Consider the following 20,901-nt stretch of genomic DNA (forward strand, 5'->3'; position numbering starts at 1 on the left):
CCAGTGTCATTTTATATTGATTTTTTTTCTATAATTGTATATTCGAGAATGTGTTGGTGTGAATGTAATAAATTGTGTGAGTGGGTTGGAGTTTGAAAAAAAAAAGTTTTTTTGACATGCATAACAACGACAAGCTCGTTTGGATAATACAAAATTTAATTTAACTAAACACATAATTAAAAAAAAAAAATACATTGTTGTAAAGAAATACAGATTAAAGATTTTATCCTTTTTTATATTATAAAAAAAAATAACAACATCTATGATAATTGATGATATCATTAAAATTTTTTTTTTTTTTTTTTTTTTTAAAAAACTTAAGGGGTTTGCTCCTATTTTTTTTTTTTTTTTTTTTTTTTTTTTTTACTTGGCGAGTGATAATAAATTCATATGATTGATTTAATGTCTTAGTATTTGAGTAATATTTTTATTTACATTATTTTTTATTATATTTTTTTTTTTTTATTCAGATTTACAATTAACAATTCTCTTTTTAATTGTTTCAACATCTCTTTCAATTTCATTAAATAATCTTTTTTAAAAAAAAAATAAAGGATTAATATGTTTTTTTTTTTTTTTTTTTTTTTTTCTGGAAAATAATAATAAAAATAAACTTACACCAAATTTTCAGTGGAATCTGATTTTGGTTTAATTTGATTCAAACAAGTTTCAAAAAGGAAGTCTAAATCCTCACTTGAAAATTCTATATTTACACATTGGTTTTTAATTTGAAAGATAAATCCTATACAACCAATAATTAATTCTCTCAAAGCTTGATTTTCATCTGATTGGTCATTATCATTTTTATCCAATTGCTTCTCTAAATCTGATATATATTCGTCTGCATTCTCTTTATATAAATCGATTAAACTTGAAATTAATTGTTTTTTATCATTCGGTTGATATTCTTCAGCTATATTCTATAATATTTGTAAAAAAAAAAAAAAAAAATATCATTAGAATTGAAAAAAAAAAAAAAAAAAAAAAAAAAAGATATTAAAAACACCTTACATTTCTTTTTGTGTAATTATTCTTTCTAAATATCTCTAATAAAGTTTGTAAAACACTATTATGATACTCTATACCCAAAAGTAATTCGGAATATTGTTTTTGAAATTCAATTGGAAAACCTTTAAATACCATTGTTTTTGCTTGTTCATTCATTTCATTAATTTTTAAAAGTAAATTTTGTTTTCTTTCTAAAACTTCTAATAATCCAACTACTAATGTTACAACTTGATCAGGATCCGTTAAAATTGTACTACTATTATTATTATTATTATTATTATTATTATTATTATTATTATTATTATTATTATTATTATTTGCTGATTGTACATTTATATTATTTTTACATGAGTTTGTTGAAGTAGTTGGTAAATTAAGTTCATCAAATTTTCTTTTTCCCCCTGATTGGGTTGTTGTATTTGTAGTAGTAGTAGCTGTTGTTGTTGTTGAAGATTTTTCTTTTGATTGTAAATGCGTTTGTTCAATGAAAACACGAATATCTTTATCAGCAGACATAACTTCAGAATCTGGTACATCAATCAATTGGTTATTGGTATCTGATAATATTGAATATGTTTTTGAAATCTTATTATATGAAATTACTTTTCCATTCTCTAATGAATTTTCATAGAGATCTATTTTTTATTTTATTTTTTTTTTTATTTTATAATTCCTTTAATTAATAAAATAATAATAATATTAATAACAATAATATTAAAATACATACATAAAACCCTTGAATCAGGTTCAATTTGAAGGAATTTTAAGTGATCATTATTTAACATTGAATAACGAACGGTTTCTCTTGTATGATATAATTTACTACGAGCTTCATCATAAAATTGTTTTGATAATCTTCTTGGTTTTCTCATTTTTGACCTAATTGAATTCCATTCAGTTTTAGTTAATTTCTTTGAAATTGGAAATTGGTGAATTAATAATTGAAATTCGTTATAAAAATAAAATGGGGTATCTAAATCACTATAAAACCATTCATAATATGCCCATTTCCCTGGATTCGATAGTTTATTTTCATTTGAAGAAGATGATGAAGAAGATGATGATGAAGTTGTTTTATTTTTTGAGTTTGATTTTGTTTGTTTTTGTTTTGATAAAAAATTAACTAATTTCTTTTGAATCACACTTTGAACTTCTTTTGATGGTAGTAATATATCATTTTTATCATTTTCATTTAAAGTAGGATGGTTTTGCTGTTGCTGTTGCTGTTGCTGTTGCTGTTGTTGAGTATAATTTATATTTCCATCAGTTGAATTATTACCTACACTATTGTTACTATTACTACTATTACTATTATTATTACTATTATTATTATTATTAATACTATTATTATTATTATTATTATTATTATTATTATTATTATTATTATTATTATTATTATTATTATTATTAACTAAGATATTTCCATTTAAATTATTTAAATTATTATCTATTACTGTATTAATTTGATTGGATAATCTGTTTGGAGATGAAGGAAAGCCTTCAACCATTGGAACTGGTATTTTACCTTGTCTCTGTTTTCCACGTAGTTTGGCTGGCAAACTACTTGGTGATCCATCACTTAATGGTGAAATTGGTCTTTATTATTATTATTATTGTTATTATTATTATTTTAATTGTGGTTAGTATCATATGTTTTTAAAAAGAGATAGATAAATAGAGAGAGGGAGAGAGAGAAAACAAATAATAATCTACATACTCTTTATTGTTTCCACTAGTGCTAGTAGGTGTATATATATTATTGTTTATATTGTTGCCACTATTGAGTGAGGCTGATCTTTTTCTAGTGCTTGGTGGTAAAATTTCATTCACTGTGGTCGGTGAAGAATTTATAGTATTGGTAGTGGTTGTATTTGGTTTATTTGGTGAATCAGGAAATAATCTTCTACTGGATTTTGGTTTTGAAATACTATGTTGTTGTTGTTGTTGTTGTTGTTGTTGTTGTTGTTGTTGTTGTTGTTGTTGTTGTTGTTGTTGTTGTTGTTGTTGTTGTTGTTGTTGTTGTTGTTGTTGTTGTTGTTGTTGTTGTTGTGATAGTGGTGCTTGATGATGATGATACTGCTGTTGTTGTTGTTGTTGTTGTTGTTGTTGTTGTGTACCATGATGTGAGTGATCAATAATTAAATTACTACTATTATTAAAGTCAGTATTATTTTCATAAATGATTCTACCTTTTGATGATGTTTTAGATGGTGAAAGACCATTACCACCTATTGCAGAAGTTTTTATTGTTGGAAAATGTTGTTGAACTTGTTGTTGAATTTGTTGTTGAGGATATATTGGTTGATTTGGTGTTTGCTGTTGGTTATTTTGCTGTTGTTGTTGTTGCTGTTGTTGCTGTTGTTCTCTTTTTTGTTTTAGTTGTTGTAATTGAAGTAATTGTAAATGATGAGGTGGCTTATTTTGAGTTGTTGGTTGAGTAATTTGATGTGGTGGAGGTGGTTGGTAATGATATTGCATTTGTGGTTGCGATTGTTTAGTTAATTGATCCACTAATATTATCAATAATTATAATAATAATAATAATAATTAATTTTTTTTTTTTTGAAATTAATGAAAAATATAAAAAAAAAAAAAAAAAATAAAAAAAAAAAAAACATAGTTATAGATTCTAGTTTTACTAGAAAAGAAAAAATGAAAATAAAAATAAAAATAAAAATAAAAATAAAAATAAAAAATAAAAATAAAAGTAAAATTAAAATATACTTTTAAAAGTTGCATAAACACCTTGAATAAAGGAAAAGAAATGTTCGGGTGAATCTAAAATGAATTTAGTGGTACAACTTAGTTTGTATATATATTCTAACATTTCTTCTGTTCTATTTGGAAATTTCTTTAAAATTGATCTCCATTCAGGTTTTTCATTTTTTATAATTACTAATTTAAGTAAATATATAAGTATATATTATTGTTATTATTATTAAAATTGGGTGTGTTTGGTTAGTATTATTATAATAGACAACTTTTATAAAAGTTATAATATACACAACATATCTAGCAATTTAATGTTATATGTTTATTATTAATATTTACTATTATATAAATCTGTTATCTCTTTTATATCCCATTCAGGTCCTAGTTGTGGATGAATAGTAGAATCTTCACCCAAACTGTTATTATTGTTTATACCATCACCTATTTCAACCTCACCAATGTTTTGTTGATTTCCCCTTTTTTTGGGTGTTGATTTCCTCATTGGGTGGTTTTGTATCTGTTTTAGTGATAAAGTTACTATATTCGCGCCTAATTATTTGAAAATTTAAATTTTAACAGTTTCCAAAATAAAAAAAAAAACAAAAAAAAAAAAAAAAAAATTTTTAAAAAAAAAAATAATAAAAAAATTTTTAAAAAAAAAAAATGATATAAATTTGGGTTTAAAATTTTTTGGTTTGATTTGGTATTTATTTTAAAAATTAGTTAACCAATCGATCCGTTTTTTTTTTTAAAAAATAAAATTAAAAAAAATAAAAAGCAATCTAGATTTCTTTTTATACAAAATTTATTCCCAACTCATTGTTCTTAAAAATAAAAATCAATTACAAAAAATGAATAGTAAATAGTTAAATTACAAAAATAATTATTTATTAAAAAAATAAAATATATATATTTATATTGAGAAATATCCATTCTCAACGAAATTTAGCCAATTGCAATTAATTTTATCCGCAACTGCTATAATTAATTCAGATTCAGATTCATGTTTAAATATAGAATTTGATAAGACAACGAGTCAAGGTTCAGATTTTATTAAATTATCAATATCAAATAAAAGTTTATATGGTAGACTAATTAAAAGAGCATTGGTTGGTTCAGTTCCAATTACAATTTCAAATGAATTATTAGATAAATCATTAGGTGTAATTAGTGATTCTCACACATCTCAATCATTTATTGGTATTAATGTATCAATTTATAATAAAAATGTAATAATTGATCCAGATTTCTCATTACTTATCAATTCAAATCCATCGACAACAAATGATAATGAAAATTTAAAACATATATAAAAACACACAAATAAAAAAACAAATAAAAAACACTAAATAGGGTTTTTTATTTTTTGAATTTAATTTTAAACAATTTTACATTGGTAATATTTATTTATTTTCTTTTTTTATTGATACATTTTGAAATGACGAAGGAAATAATTTCCTTGGTTGAATTAATTAATTAATTAATTAATTTAGTTAATGGCATAGTGAGTGACAGCTTCCAGTTGCAATTCCAACAGATGAACTATAACCAACTGAACTTGAGTAGCTTGAGTTATAAGAAAAACCTGAACCTGAACTTTGATAGCTTGAGCTATATGAATAACTTGAGCCTCCACAAGCAGTAATACATGCAACTGAATTAGAACTCAACGACAATGAAGCACCTCCATTTGATGAAACAACAGATTTACTAATTTTATTTGGTCTTGAAATTGAAGTAATTGCAGCTATTTATTAGAAATTAAAAAAAAAAAAAAAGTTTAAAAAAAGAAAGGAACTAATTAGTTTTTTATTTTTTTTTTTTTTTTTAGTATTTTATTTTATTTTGAACATACATAAAATTGTCATTTTTTTAAGATTTTTTTTTTTATTTTATTAATCAAATAATTTATTTTTTGAATTTATCTAATATTGAAATTTATATTTTTAATTTCAATTTATACTTTTTTTTTTTATTAAAAATAAAAAATAAAAATAAAAATTAAATTTAATTATTTATTATTATTTATTTACATAAACATATATATATTTATATATGATTAATGGTAGAAATAATATTTTTTAATTTGCCAATACGTGTGGGAAATTAATTTTAAAATACAATTTTTTAACAACATAATAAAAAAAAAACAATAAGCAGTTCACCACTTAAGTTATTTATAGCAGTTTTTTAAAAAAAGCTATTTATAGTAGATTCCAAAATAATACATTGCAACAATATCTAGATAAGTTTGGTAGTTTATACTATCACTATCTGTTTTGTAATAAAAAAAAAAAAAAAAAAATTATGTCATATTTGGGTAAAAAATTAAAAAAAAAAAAAAAAATAATATTTTTTTATTTATTATCTATACTTGTATTTTTTATTAATAATAACAATGGTATTCACGAGTTTGGTATTTACCACTATCAATGTGGCACCAAAATTTTTTTTATATTTTTTTTTTTATTTATTAATTCCTTTTTTATTAGTGAACCGAATAATTTTTTTAGGGAGTGCATTTCAATTTATTCCAAGTTTGTTAATTAATTCTCTTTAATCCTCAATATATTAATAATAATTTCATCAATATTTAAATATTTCTTTTTTAAATTTATTATTATTGCTATTTTTTATTTTGGTTTTGATTAATTTTATCTTTAACCATTTTTTTTCACATCCATGTTTATTTAAAAAAAAAAAAATTCTTCACACTTGATTTTTTTTTTCCCAAATAAGATACTTTTTTAAGCAAAAAAAAATTGTTTATTATTTATTATTTTTTTTTTTTTTTTTTTTTTTTTTTTTTTTTTTTTTTTGGTAAACATTTTATTTTTATTTTTTATTTTTTATTTTTTATTTTTTAATTATTTGAAATTTGTTGATTAGTTATTTTATTAATCATATAGTCTTTGAAAACTGGGAAACTTGAGAAAGGTAATTTAAAATTGATTTTGAATTTGAATTGAATTCTTTAACACTTGATAGTTTGTCAATGAATTTTGATATCTTTTCACTATCTTGAATTGAACAATCTTTGAAATAATCTTTATTTAATGGATTTTCAACTTCAATTTTAAATATTAAATTTCTTTCATGATCTGAATGAAATTCATTTAAAAATTGGTCAAGTAATTCTACATCTGCTGTTTTAATAATATTCGAATTATAAAAACATTGTGGAATTAATTCTGCCTTTGAAACATGTTCCACTGAAGATTTTAAACCATTGAAAATGAATTTTGTAGATTCTAATGTTAATGAATCAATTGGAAACATTAAAACTTGAAATAGCTTGTAAAATCTCTACTTTTTGACCTGCTTTAAAACTTTTTAGATTATGTGATAATGTTTTAAAATCAATTTTTAAATCGGGAATTTTATAAAATTTGGTTGCAATATTAACGAAATCTTTTAAAATTGAAAGAGAATCTTCTTTTTCAGGATATTCTATTAATATTTTAAAAAAATAAAAACTTGAAATGATAGAATCTTGATATAGTTCCTTCTTTTGATAACTCTTTTCTAAATAACTATAAACTGATTGTGGAGGATATGATCGATTTCGAAATGTTTCAGTAATATAATCACCATCAAAATATAAATTATTTTCATTTTTAACGAATCCTCTATTAAGTAATTCAATTTTAATTTTTTCTGGTATCTTTAACCTAGTTGCAAGTTTAAAAAATTGTTTTGATGTATACTACTATTATTATTATTATTATTATTATTAATTCTTTGATTTCATATATGAGATGATTATTTTTTTTTTTTTTTTTTTTTCATATTAATACGGCTAAATGATAATGAAAAAAAAAAATGATTGGAAAAGGAATTTATTTTTTTAAACAATAATAATTAAATTGCCTGAATTTTTTATTTAAATTTTTTATTTTGAGGATATTGTGGATTAGGATTAATAAATTTACAATTTAGATTGAATATAATTATCTTTAGTGAAAGGACCACCAACTTGGTTACAAATATTTTCATAGAGATCACCATCCTCCATACCTAAAGGTGAATTCATTAAGTATTCTTCATTACCAAAACCTTTAACTAAAAGCATAGCTTGTTGAGAGAGATCAGAACATAATTGACCGATTAATTTGATGATAGCTTTAGCTTTACCTTTCTTTAAGTAGTTACTATTTCTAAAGAATTCGAAATCCTCTCTAATGATGTAAAGACCATAGAGTTGGCAAAGTTTCTTTAGGATGGAAGCCAATTCGAGATCCTTTTCAGATTGAATTTTTTCAATAAACTTTTGAAGGATGATAGTTTCAGTGTGAGCTTTAGCCAAATGAATTAAAATCTCTAAAGATTGATTCCATGCTGTGAATGATTCTTTTGATTTTTTATAATTCTTACTAACGGTTTGAGCAGATTGAATTAAAAGTTTTGAAGATCTAAATTCCATGCAATCCAAAAGGAATTGGAAAGAGAGTAAATGGTTGTCATCACTACGCATGGTGGTGATTGGGTTCATGCCGCTGAGGAGGAGACTGGTGTTTTTGCCCAAATATTTCAATGTGCCAGTGAACTTGTTTCCACTGTACTCCTTCTTGAATTGTGTGAGTAAATCCTTGGCAACCTGTTGGAGCAATAGTGTGTTATCACCCTCGAATGTTCTACCTACATCGATTGCGGCCACCAATTTACCCAAACGTGAATAGCCGCCATAACCATGACCGCCACATAATCTTCTCAATTCCATTAGAGACACAGTGGTGAATTGTGAAGTGATTGCTTTGAGACCCGATGCCAATACATGGATTTCCGCCTCATCAGTTCTCTCTTGGAATCTCTTACCCAAATAGATTTTAATAGCATCGAATGCATAGGTAGATGCAATCATTGGCATGATGGTGAGTTGATGTGTTGGGTATGAAAGAATTGGTATCTCTGGTCCTGTTGAGGTTGGTCCGAATTGTAATCTTTTACATGCATAACGGGTGGCAATTATCAAACCAGACTTTAAAGTACGAGTTGACCCAAAACTAATGGTGATTCTACCAGTGATCATTTGAGCTAAAATATTTGCAAAACGTCTTGATGGATTCTTAATTGGTGATGAGTAAATTCCATTCTCTACAGACCCAAAACGATCTAATAAATTTGATGCTGGAATTCTAACATTATCAAATTGAATCCAACCATTATCAACACCATGCAAACCAAACTTTGAGCCTACATCACCAATTTTCACACCTGGAAGTAAATCTACTCCATTGGATTTACGAATTGGTACTAAAAAACAATGAACCTCATGATCTTTACCATCATCCATTATCAATCTTGCAAATACCGATGAAATCTGTGCATGGCCAGCATTACCAATCCACCATTTAGTCGAAGTTCTATAAGGTGTTTGAATTATAAATTCATCGGTCTTTGGATCATAAGTAGCAGTAGTCTCTAATGATCTAACATTACTACCATGTCCTAATTCTGTCATTGCAAAACATCCTAATAATCTTCCTGATTGAATATCTGGTAATAGTTTATGATGTCTCTCTGTTCCTAAATTAAATACTGCGGCACCAAATAAAAAATTATTTACAATTAATTTTGTCATTAAACCTATATTTAAAATACAAATATAATTATAAAAATAAATATTAGTATAAACTATTCTCCTCCCAATTTAGAATTAGGATATGTTTTTTATTACTTACTTGCATCATCAAATTGTGATACTATATCAATAAATGCTAAAATTTTACTTGGATCATCACGAAGATCTGAAATTTGTATTAAGCCTTTTTCAAAAACACCACGAGTAATTTCTAAAACTTGTTTTAATACCAACACTCTATTAGCCTCTTTTGTCATATCCAATTCTTTTACTTTAAAAACTTCACTAGTTGACATAATTCTATTTAATTCATCTCTAATCTATATAGAAATAAAAATTAAAAATGAAAAAAAAAAAAAAAATTATTATTATTATTATTTTAATATTAATATTAAAATTTTAATTAATAATAATAATAATAATAATAATAATGGAAAATTTGAAATTATGATATTTACATTATGATTTTCAAAACCTTGAATTGACCAATTTTTTAATTTATCTGATAATGATAATTTACTTTTTGAATTTTGATCATTTATTTTTTGTTGAACATCATTATTTGATGGTTTAAATTGTAACATTGCTTTATATCCATCTCCGATTTTATAAGTTTCAATAAATTGGCCTGCCACTTTTTTTTTTTTTTTTTTTCCTTTTATGTCTGTATATATATATTTTTTTATTTAAATTAGTATGTGTGTTGTAAAAAAAAATTAAAAAAATAAAAATAAAAATAGTGATTAAAATTTCTACTTTTACTAATTTTTTTTTTTTTTTTTTTTTTTTTTTTGGTTTAAATTGTATATTTTAATAATTTATAATGAGTATTTTTTTTATTTTTTTAATTTATTATTTTTTTATTTTTTTATTTTTTTATTTTTTTATTTTTTTATAAAAAAAAGTAGTTTGAGTGTTAATAGATTTAAAAGTTAATTAACTTTTTGTTAATGCGGAATGTTTTTTTTTTTTTTTTTTTTTTATTCGAGTTTTCAAAAATAAAAAATTGGGGTGAATAAATAATTTTTTTAATTTTCTTTTTTTTAATAAATCATGCAGTTTCAAACCCAATTATGGGAATTTTTATTATTTTTTTTATATTTTTTGGAATAATACAATGGATTTTGTTTTAAAGAAAAAAAAAAGTAATTAAAAAAAGGTTATTAAAAAAATGTAGAAAATTATTTTTACATACTTTATAAATTGTTTTAATAATTTTTTTTTATTTTTTTTATTATTATTATTTACACAATACACAACAACACACAAAAAACAAAAACTAACAAAAATTAAAAAAAATATAAAAAAATAAAAAAAAAATAAAAAAAAAAAAATTATGTAAAGCGAAGGAAACCTTACACTTTAAAAATAAAAAAAAAAATCAAAAAATGATGGGTGTTTTATGGAAACATACCATTATTTTTAAAAAAAAAATAATTTCAAACAGATATTTTGATTAAAAAAAATAAAAAAAAAAATAAAAATTTAAAAAAAAAAAAAAAATCGTTTTTGTGACTCAATTTTTTGCAGATGGGCGAGATTAACAAAAATTTAAATAAAAAAAAAATAAAAATTTAAAAAAAAAAAAGTGATTTGCCTGGGTTTATGTCTCTTTATTATAAATTTCAACCATATCAAAAAAAAACACTTAAAATAAAATTAAACATTGAATGTTTAAAGATATTTTTCATTGGTGTCATGTAACCCCATTTTTAAAAAGAATGAATAAAAAAGTTTTTTTTTTTTTAATTCGTTCCTTTTTTTTAATTTATATTATTATTTTTTTTTTTTTTTTTTTTTCTTTTCTAGACATAACGGTTAAAAAAATAAAAAAAAAAAAAAAAGATTTTATCATTTTGTAAAAATAAAATATAATAATAAAATTAAAACTGGTTAAATTGGTGGGATTCAAAAAAAAAAAGAAGTTCAGATTTATGGCAAAAAAAAAATAAATAAAATATTAATTTTATATTTTTTATATTTTTTATTCTGGCAAATAATTATTATTTTCCAGGTGTGGTTAAAATATTCAAAGAATTTTTTTTTTTGAAAATATCATTTTTCAATTAATTGTTTTCAAAAAATGAGAATAAAGATTTGTTTTTTTTTTTTTTATTTTTTTTTTTCAATTTTTTTATAAATTTTTTTTTTTTTTTTTTAATTAACAAACATAAAATAACATGATTAATATATTAAAGGACATTCTTTATAAATCATATAGCTATTTAGCATTTCCTTTTTTTTATTTGGGTTGGGCAATAAAAAACTCTTATCAACCTAATAAAACTATAAAAGAAGAAGAATCAAAACCACCCAAATATCCAAAAGAATGGAGTGATTTATTTATCCATTCTTATAATAATGAACATGTTTGTATTTTTTTTTTTTTTTTTTTTTTTTTTTATTTTTTTTTTTTTTTTTAAAATTCTAAGATATTAAATGTTTAATTAATTTAATTAAATCTTTTTTTTTTTTTTTTTTTTTTTTTTTTTTTAAATTAGGAAAAAGTTTTAGAAATAATTCAAAAGGAACCAAATAGTATAAATTCAGTAGATTCATTAAATTGGACACCTTTACATGTTGCTGTTTCAAATAAATCAATTGAAGTTGTTACTTTATTATTAGAAAGAAATATTGAAATTTCAATTAAAAGTTTGTATTGTACAATTATAATTAATTCTTTTTTTTTTATATTTTTTTTTTAATTTTTTTTTTAATTATTAACTTTTTTTTTTTTTTTTTTATAATTTTTAAATAATAAAGGATATACAGCATTTCATATTGCAGCATGTAATGGTGATTTAAATATAATTGAAAAGATGATTACAATGAATAGAGTGCCAAATGGTAATATATTATCAAATGATATGGAGACAAGTTTATTTTTATCAATTACAAATAATCATTTTGAAATTTCAGAAAAGATAATGGACTATTATCAAAGTAGTATGAATAGTAATGAATTTAAAAAGATGATTGATCAATTTAATGTCCATGGTGTATCACCATTGATAATGTCAGTATTAAGAAAGAATTTAAAGATGATAAAGAAATTGATTGAAGAGGGTGATGCAGATATCAATAGTTTTAAAAAGGATAATTCAACATCACTACATTGTGCAGCAATAATCGATTTCACCGAAGCAATTGAGTATCTATTAGATATTGGTGGTATTGAACTAATGAATTCAATTAATAGATATGGTAATTCACCAATTCATGAAGCTGCAATTAAAGGTAACTTTAAATCAATTCAAACTTTTATAAATCAATTAAAAAAGATAATAATTAAAAATAATTGTAGTGATGGTGATAGTGATAAAGATAAATTAAATTTATTATTATTGGAAATTATTGATAAAAAAGATAAAGATGGTTCAACACCGTTACATTTATGTTGTAATTGTGTAAATTCTGATAATATTGAAAATAATTTAAAATCATGTAAAGTTTTAATTGAAGAAGGTGGTGTTCAAGTAAATGGTATCGATAGTGGTAATGCAACAGCTTTGCATATATTAGCATGTGTTGGTGAAGATAAATCATTACCATTGGTTAAATATTTCCTTAGTATTGGTTCTGATCCAACAATTGAAAATAAATATGGGTGGACACCAATTCATCAAGCTTATAATAATAAAAATATTCAAATTTATCAATTACTTTTAGATCATTTAAAATTAACAAATTCAACATATAAATTAGATATTGAAAAGAAAAGAGTATTTCAATCATCATCAACATCAACATCATCATCATCATCATCATCATCATCATCATCATCATCATCATCATCATCATCATTATTATTAAATAAAGAAGAATTAAAATTAAAAGGAATTGAAAGATTAAAAAATGTAATTAATGGAATTAAAAAAGGTGAATTTAAAAATGTAATTGTATTAAGTGGTGCAGGTATAAGTGCCAATGCAGGTATACCACCATATAGAACTAAAGATGGATTGTTGGCAAAGAATAAACAATTTTCATTCTCAATGGAGATATTAGAGAAACATCCAGATGTATTTTATCAAGCGATAAGAGATCACTTTTATCCCATTATTAAAGCATCAAATGATAATGATCGTGATGATGGTATTAGTGCAGGTATTAAATCAACGAAATCCCATTATTTCATTAATGATTTAAATGAAAAGTATGGATGTTTATTAAGAAATTATACTCAAAATGTTGACCCTTTACAAGAGAGAACAGGCACTCCTACCGATAAGATCATTCATGCTCATGGTTCATTCGATCAATGGTATTGTACAGTTTGTCAAAAACAATACACTGATAAGAGTGATAGAATTTGGAGAGAAATTGGTAGAGGTGGTTTACCATTTTGTACGGAACCTGAATGCAGACATGTCATCAGACCAAATGTTGTGTTCTTTGGTGAACCACTCTCTCAAGACTTTAGAGTAAATACAATCACAGATTTTAGAAAAGCTGATCTATTAATTGTAATGGGTACAAGTTTAATAGTTTATCCATTCGCTTCACTTGTTAATGATGTTGCTTCTGATGTTCCAAGATTACTATTCAATTTCGAATCAACTGGTCCATTTGTAAATACAATGGATTTAGAAAGAAAGGAAAAATTAAAACAACAACAAGAAAATGAAAGTGGTGAATCATCAAATGATAATGATAATAATGAATTAATAGTTGAAGCAAGAGGTAATAGAGATATAGTAATTTTAGGTGATTGTGATAAAGGTGTTGATTATTTCAATACTCTATTTAATTCATTTTAAATAATAATTAAATAAAAAAAAAAAAAGTAAAAAAAAAAAATAAAAGAATAAAAAAAAAAAAAAAAAAAAAAAAATATTATTGTTTAATTTTACTCAACCAAACACTGCATCATTTTACTCAGTCCAACCCCACATTATTTTATAAAAAAAAAAAACAAAATATCTTCAGTAGTTTTTTTTTTTTCACAGATAATGATATCATTTTTATAAAATTAAAAATATATTATTGTTTAATTTTACCCAATCCAACCCCACATCATTTTATAAAAAAAAAAAAGAACAAAATATCTTCGGTAGTTTTTTTTTTCACAAATAATATCATTTTGATAAAATTAAAATAAAAATATCTTCTTATGTTTTTTTTTTTACAAACAATAACATTTTCATAAAATCCCAAAAAAATTAAAAATTAAAAATAAAAAAAAACATTTTTTTGACCCAGATATTTATTTTTGAATTATTAGGATAATAACAAAAGATATTTTTTTGTTTTTTATTTTTTTTTTTTTTTATTTTTTTTTATACTTTAAAAAGCTTGTTTTTTTTTTTTTTTTTCATTCCAATTTTTTTTTTTACACTAAAGATTATAAAATGAATTTACACACAAATAATAATAATAATAATAATAATTATGTAGATGAAAATCTATTTTGGAAAGTTTATAAAAATTTGTTTATTAGAAATTTAATATTTTATAAAATCATTTCAACAACAGTCATTTATAAATATGATGATGATGATAGTCTTAGTAGTGGTAAATTTATTGTACCTTCTGATAGAGTACAATTTAAAAATATAATTTCTTTATCATGGATTGTTAAAAGAAATTTATGGTCATTATTAAAGTATAAATTAATTAGTAATGAAGAATTAATTATAAAGAAAAAAGCAATAGAATTACTATTACAAGAATGTAAACATGATAAAGATTTATTAAAACTAATCTATCAAAACAAGTATTATCAAATGAATCAAATCGATTTAATTTTAAATTCAATTAAACATTCAAATTTAATGGCATTAAAATTATTCATTGAAGAATATAATTTACCGACAAATAATAATTCAATGGATATGGCATTAGAAATTGCAAGTAAACAATATTATAGAAATGAAGAAGAACAAAAACAATCATTTGAAGTTTTTCAATTTTTTTGGGAAAAGAAAAAAGATACTCTTCAATGCACTCAATCAGAGTTATTCAATCAAAATAGAAATTATAATGCATATATGTTACAATTAATTTTAAATAATCCAAGTTTATATGGTGAATCTTTACAATCAAATAATAATAATAATAATAATAGTAGTAGTAATAATATTGGTTTAATGACATCAAGAGAATTTTTTAATCTTGCAGTTATGTCAGTAATACCTGAAAAAATTAAAATTGAATTACTTAATAGAGGATTCGTTAAAAATGAAAAAAGTATATATCGTGATGGTGATTATATTGCTAAAACAATTCAAAAGCAATCACCATATCTTCCAAAATCAATTTATAGTTATTTAGAAAAGAGTTATCAAAAGAATGAATTATATGAAAATCGTACCATTTCAGTTTTTTATTTTTTTAAAATATTAATTGAATATCCTGAAAAAGAAGATTCTCTTTCAATTTTAAAAGATTTCGTTAATGTAGCATACAAATTTACAGATTTAGAAATTAGATCATATAATACATTATCACTTAATCCAAATAGTTATAAAGCAGGTCAAAAAGTAGAAATTTTACAAGCTATTTCAAGTTTTAATTTTACATTGAAAATTAAGATAATTGAGTCACTATTTCCAATTGATTCATTAACATTAGAATCTACACGATTCATTTTCGATAGATTAAAATCTTCAATTGATAATGCTGGAACAATGAAACATGTTTCAAAGGCAGAATTAATTCCACAAAGTTTATATCATTTGAATATTATAAAAACAGCAGATGTAGAATTACTTGACCAATTTTTAAATCACTTTCATTCAGATGCTGAAAGAAATTTAATATTTAAAATTGATGATGAAAATCCATTAAATAAAGATTATTTCAAAGATTGCTCAATTCAAGATAGTGAAAAGATATCAAAATTCATTGACAAACTATCAAGTGTTAAAGAATTCAATTCAAATTCAAAATCATTTTTAAATTGTTTAAAATCAAAACTTTTACCAATTTCGAGTGAATTATATATTTCAAGTTTATTAAAATTTAAAGAAACATCACGTAAACAAACCTATGTACACGCAAAAGTTTTAGATGAAACATTGTGTGATTTCTTTTCAGAAAAGAATAATTTTAAATCAAATTTAACATCATTTATTAAATTCATTAATTTTAGAAGTTTATCAATTACATATCTCGTTGAAAAAGTTTTATTTTCCAATGATTTTGAACTTATAGAATTATTATTAAATACAATATGTAATAATAATAATAATTATGGCGCAGGTATTATAATGGTTCCAGTTTCATTTAAAACATCTAATCCTGACATAATTAAATTAATCATTTCGAAAAGTAATTGGCATAAATTATTTGATTTTAAAGGTTTAATCGATACAGTTATTAGTGATAGCAATGTTTGTAATATTAGTAATCCAAATACCGATTCTCAAACCATTGAATTAATTGAAACTGTTATTGATTTTTTACATTCAAATAAAATTTATCAAAGAAATTCAAAAGAAGGATTTGGATTTGGATTTGGATTTGGAACAACGAATCAACAAGAAAATCACACTGAAAAAACAATAATTTCCAACGATGCAACAAAGATTGCACTTTTAAAAAAGAAATCCATTAAAATTTTACAACTTTTATTAAAATATAAAAATTTGTTTGATTGGGATTCACAATTATTTCCAAAACTTCCAAAATTACCAACAATTCAATTGGATGATGAAATACTTCCAAAATCAGATAAACCAATAATGTCAATTTATGAACAACAAGAATTAGAAGACCAAGATTTATATCAATCTAGAAGAAGAAAGCCAAAAAATAAACATGGTGGTGGACGTGGTAGAAGAAGAATTGATACCTATAATGACACTGCTTATGATGGCACCAATAACAACATTCCCTATATCGGTAGTATTGGTGGTAGTGTTTTTGCAAGTACTGAAGATTCAGTCAATGGTGGTGGTAGTGGTTTTTATAGTAGTAGTAGTAGTATTGGTAGTATTAGTAGTATTAGTAGTATTAGTAGTATTAGTAGTAGTAATAATAATAATGAATTAGGTAGTGATCAAAGTCAATTTATTCTAGGTGGTAATTTCACAGGTTTTAGTGGCAATTATCAGAGTAAAAGTAAAGATAAAAAAAAGATTAGAAATCTATACAATACCAATTTCCTTGATAAATTTAAAACACATCAAGCTCAATCAATATTTGATACAATGGACCAATTATTCACTAGAAATTATACGTTTTCATTTGCATACACGAGTGATAGTGTTTTTCAAGATTCAATATATCATTCAATAAAGAATAGAAGAATTGATGTAATTGAAAAATTAATAACTATTCAAATGTTTACAGATAATCATGCAAAATTAATTTATTCAGATTTTTTAAAAAGAATTATTAGAAATGATGACGGTGTTGATTTAGTAACTTTTAAATACCTTTTTTCTCATAGATTCCTCAAGATATTCAGTACAGAGTTTTTACAAACAATGTCACAAGAATTATTAATTTGTGCTGTTTCAGAATGTTGTTTTCATCTTTGTCATTGGTTATTGTCAACAGATAATCCATGTAATGTATATGTTGAATTCTTGCCATTTAAAACGACCTACATTTTAAATGTCGAGAAAAAATTATCATATTGTGCATCACCAGTTTTCAAAGATTATATGATGAAAAAAATAAAACCTTTTATTAAATACTAAATAACAAAATAAAAAATAAATCATAAAATAAAAAAAATTAAATAAATTTAAAATACACGTAATATTATCCTCACACATTCCTTTTTTTTTTTTTTTTTTTTTTTTTTTTTTTTTTTTTTTCAAAAAAATATATTTGGCAAAAAAAAAAAAAAAAAAAAAAAAAAAAAAAAAAAAAAGAATTAGAAATTACAACAAAAACAACCATTTGAAATTTTTCAATATTAAGTTAAAAATTTTCTTGAGTATTGAAGTTAAAATATAATTTTTGTCACTGCCCAAAATATAATACTTTGTACAAAAAAAAAAAAATTTCACCCTTTCAAAACTGTTATATTTTAATAAAGATTGGTTTGTTTTGAAAATAATATTAAATTTTGGTCAAAAAAAAAAAAACTCATTAAAACGAAAGTTTTTTTTTTTTAAACCAAAAAAAAAAAAAAAAAAAAAATTACTTATTGATTAATAATAGTTTATACATTAAAGGTAGGGATTTTTCACTGTAAAACTGGATAAAAAGTTTTTTGATTATCTATATCCAATTTTTTTTTTTTTTTTTAAAGCTATTGTTACTGCCATTTAAGATATTTGCAATCGTTTTTTTTTTTGCGTCATTGTGACCACTAAATCCATTTTCCATTTAATTCAAAAAAGTTTGCTAGGTAAATTAAAAATATAATGTTTAAAAAAATTAAATTGCATAGGAAATTTATTTTTAATGGAATTTTTTTATTTATTAAAAATCTATTTTAATATTTATAATGGCATCTTGGTTCTGGACGACATGGTGGACATGGACGACAAATTGGACGTGGTGGTGGACATGGATGACAACTATTCCAATGGTGGCTACCCCATCCCGATGTTTCATTTGAACCAAATGAACCACTTGAACTACCAGTTTCAATTGATGAAACACTTGATTTCAAAGAACCAGTGCTTAATGATGATAATGATGCTTTTAAAAATTATTTATTAATAAAATAATAAATTTAAATAATTTTTTTTTTTTTAGGAAAAAAACTTACAAAATAGGGTCATTTTAAAATTTTAATAGTTTCTTGTTTAAAAATTAGAGTTTGATTTAATATTTTTTTTTTCTAATTTGGTTACAATTTATAGTTTTTTTTTTTAAAAAAAAGAATAGAAAAACAAATAATTTTTTAATTTTATTTTTTAAAATCATACTTTTTGTTTTTTCATTTTTATTTTTTTTTATATCAAAAAACACAATCTCCCCCCATTATATTTTTCTATTTGACTTGTGAATTATTTATTCATAAATGATTACTTGTTATATTAATTATTATTATAAATGGGCCTTTGGATTTTGAAATATCAAGAATTCTTAAAATAAAAAAGTCTTAAAAAAAAAAAAAAAAAATTTATGGCCACACCAAAAAAGATAATTTTTTTTTTTTTTTTAATCTCAATTGTTTTATTTCAATTTTTATTTTTAAAATATTATTGTAAAGGTTCACCTTCTCCAACACCGTATAAACTTGAATTATATCAAGATCCTATCATTTCAGTTTTTTATTTTTAAAATATTAATAGAATATCCTGAAAAAGAAGATTCTCTTTCAATTTTAAAAGATTTCGTTAATATTTCATCCGAATTCCCAATTTTGAAATTAGATTATATAACACTTTTCACCGGAGAAAATACCTAAGAAATTTTACTATTTTGTGAGAAATTAAACTACCGCAAAAACTCATATTTTAAGAAACGACAGTATAATTTAATAAAATTTAAAACAAACTAATATCAATTTCTAATAAATATTTAATCACACTTTATTATTAAATTATCATAAAATAATAAAAAAGAATCTGGCCATAAAAAAAATATTAATGTAAATTAAAAATTGATAAAATCTAATATTATTTAATAAAAATTGAATATTAATTTGTCATTAAATTATAAAAAATTTATTGATTTACAACAATTAATAGGAAATAATACTATTGTAATTTCTCATTTTTTAAAACATAAAACTATAGTTTAATATATGATATTATATATTATTAAAAACTTTAATAAAATAATAAAAAATAAATAAAAAATATTAAAATATAAGAATTTTTATTTTTTTAAATAATTTTTTCCTTATTTATTATAAAAATTAATCAAAAAATAATATTATTTAGTGAATAATAATAATTTAATAATCATTTATTTATAATTTAAATATTAAAAAAATACTAATAATAAAATTTATTAAATATTAATTAATAATTTTAAAATATGTTAAAAAAAAAGAAATTTTCTATATTACTAATTTTTTAAATAAAAAGAAATAATTAATATTAAAGCTATTTTGATTTAATTATTATTTGAAACTAACTAAATTTATTGGACATTGTTGTGCCAAAAAAGCAAAATTATTTTTGTAAATTTTTTTTATTTTTTTTTTTTTATTTTTTTTTTTTTGTATCTTATTTTTATTAATTCAATTCCTATATTTTTTAAAAATAATAAAAATATATATAAATATTTTTTTTTTTTTAAAATTTATTATTTTTTATATAAAAAAAGATAAATTTTATTAATTTTATTATTTTATATCCTATTTTTTTGGGATTACATATATTTTAAATAAATATGTTGAATATTATAAAATTTTCCAATTTATAATTTATTTTATTATTTTTTAAACATCTTATTCTCCAAAAATTAAAATTGATTACTTAAATCACCAGTGATGATTTTCCATAAGATTCAAGATTTTTTTATATATTATATTTTAATAAAATATCCTATTTTCTAATAATTATTATAATTATTTTTAAAAAAAAAATAACCCGAATATCTTTTAGTATTAATTAAATTTTAATAAAAAATGCTATTTATTTTTTTATAATAAGTTTGATAATAATAATAATAATAATAATAATAATAATAATAATAATAATAATAATAATAATAATAATAATAATAATAATAATAATAAT

The 20,901-nt window shown here is 21.6% G+C and overlaps 8 protein-coding genes across 8 annotated transcripts; 4 read left to right on the plus strand and 4 right to left on the minus strand.

Moving 5' to 3' along the window:
* Positions 1-462: 462 nt before the first annotated feature.
* On the minus strand, positions 463-4,222 carry lin9 (RmlC-like cupin family protein; the record flags this gene model as incomplete). Its single annotated transcript, XM_632515.1, has 7 exons — positions 463-532; positions 619-920; positions 1,012-1,643; positions 1,736-2,604; positions 2,726-3,518; positions 3,733-3,903; positions 4,060-4,222. 7 exons carry the CDS (start codon positions 4,220-4,222, stop codon positions 463-465), a joined length of 3,000 nt encoding a protein of 999 aa, XP_637607.1.
* Positions 4,223-4,571: 349 nt separating this feature from the next.
* Positions 4,572-5,033, plus strand: DDB_G0286813 (hypothetical protein; the record flags this gene model as incomplete). Its single annotated transcript, XM_632516.1, has 2 exons — positions 4,572-4,578; positions 4,714-5,033. 2 exons carry the CDS (start codon positions 4,572-4,574, stop codon positions 5,031-5,033), a joined length of 327 nt encoding a protein of 108 aa, XP_637608.1.
* A 180-nt stretch (positions 5,034-5,213) lies between these two features.
* DDB_G0286667 (hssA/2C/7E family protein) lies at positions 5,214-5,588 on the minus strand (the record flags this gene model as incomplete). Its single annotated transcript, XM_632517.1, has 2 exons — positions 5,214-5,467; positions 5,576-5,588. The coding sequence occupies 2 exons, from the start codon at positions 5,586-5,588 to the stop codon at positions 5,214-5,216; spliced, it is 267 nt and encodes an 88-aa protein (XP_637609.1).
* Positions 5,589-7,648: 2,060 nt separating this feature from the next.
* On the minus strand, positions 7,649-9,885 carry DDB_G0286669 (acyl-CoA oxidase; the record flags this gene model as incomplete). The annotated part of the gene is made up of 3 exons (XM_632518.2): positions 7,649-9,306; positions 9,402-9,621; positions 9,760-9,885. The coding sequence occupies 3 exons, from the start codon at positions 9,883-9,885 to the stop codon at positions 7,649-7,651; spliced, it is 2,004 nt and encodes a 667-aa protein (XP_637610.2).
* A 1,596-nt stretch (positions 9,886-11,481) lies between these two features.
* Positions 11,482-14,061, plus strand: sir2B (ankyrin repeat-containing protein; the record flags this gene model as incomplete). The annotated part of the gene is made up of 3 exons (XM_632519.1): positions 11,482-11,670; positions 11,803-11,953; positions 12,065-14,061. 3 exons carry the CDS (start codon positions 11,482-11,484, stop codon positions 14,059-14,061), a joined length of 2,337 nt encoding a protein of 778 aa, XP_637611.1.
* A 591-nt stretch (positions 14,062-14,652) lies between these two features.
* Positions 14,653-17,949, plus strand: DDB_G0286673 (hypothetical protein; the record flags this gene model as incomplete). The annotated part of the gene is made up of 1 exon (XM_632520.1): positions 14,653-17,949. One exon carries the CDS (start codon positions 14,653-14,655, stop codon positions 17,947-17,949), a length of 3,297 nt encoding a protein of 1,098 aa, XP_637612.1.
* Positions 17,950-18,695: 746 nt separating this feature from the next.
* Positions 18,696-18,987, minus strand: DDB_G0286675 (hypothetical protein; the record flags this gene model as incomplete). The annotated part of the gene is made up of 2 exons (XM_632521.1): positions 18,696-18,904; positions 18,975-18,987. 2 exons carry the CDS (start codon positions 18,985-18,987, stop codon positions 18,696-18,698), a joined length of 222 nt encoding a protein of 73 aa, XP_637613.1.
* A 346-nt stretch (positions 18,988-19,333) lies between these two features.
* Positions 19,334-19,619, plus strand: DDB_G0286815 (hypothetical protein; the record flags this gene model as incomplete). The annotated part of the gene is made up of 2 exons (XM_632522.1): positions 19,334-19,381; positions 19,422-19,619. The coding sequence occupies 2 exons, from the start codon at positions 19,334-19,336 to the stop codon at positions 19,617-19,619; spliced, it is 246 nt and encodes an 81-aa protein (XP_637614.1).
* Positions 19,620-20,901: the final 1,282 nt, after the last annotated feature.

This window comes from Dictyostelium discoideum (assembly GCF_000004695.1).
Source record: "Dictyostelium discoideum AX4 chromosome 4 chromosome, whole genome shotgun sequence".
Taxonomy (NCBI): Eukaryota; Evosea; class Eumycetozoa; order Dictyosteliales; family Dictyosteliaceae; genus Dictyostelium; species Dictyostelium discoideum.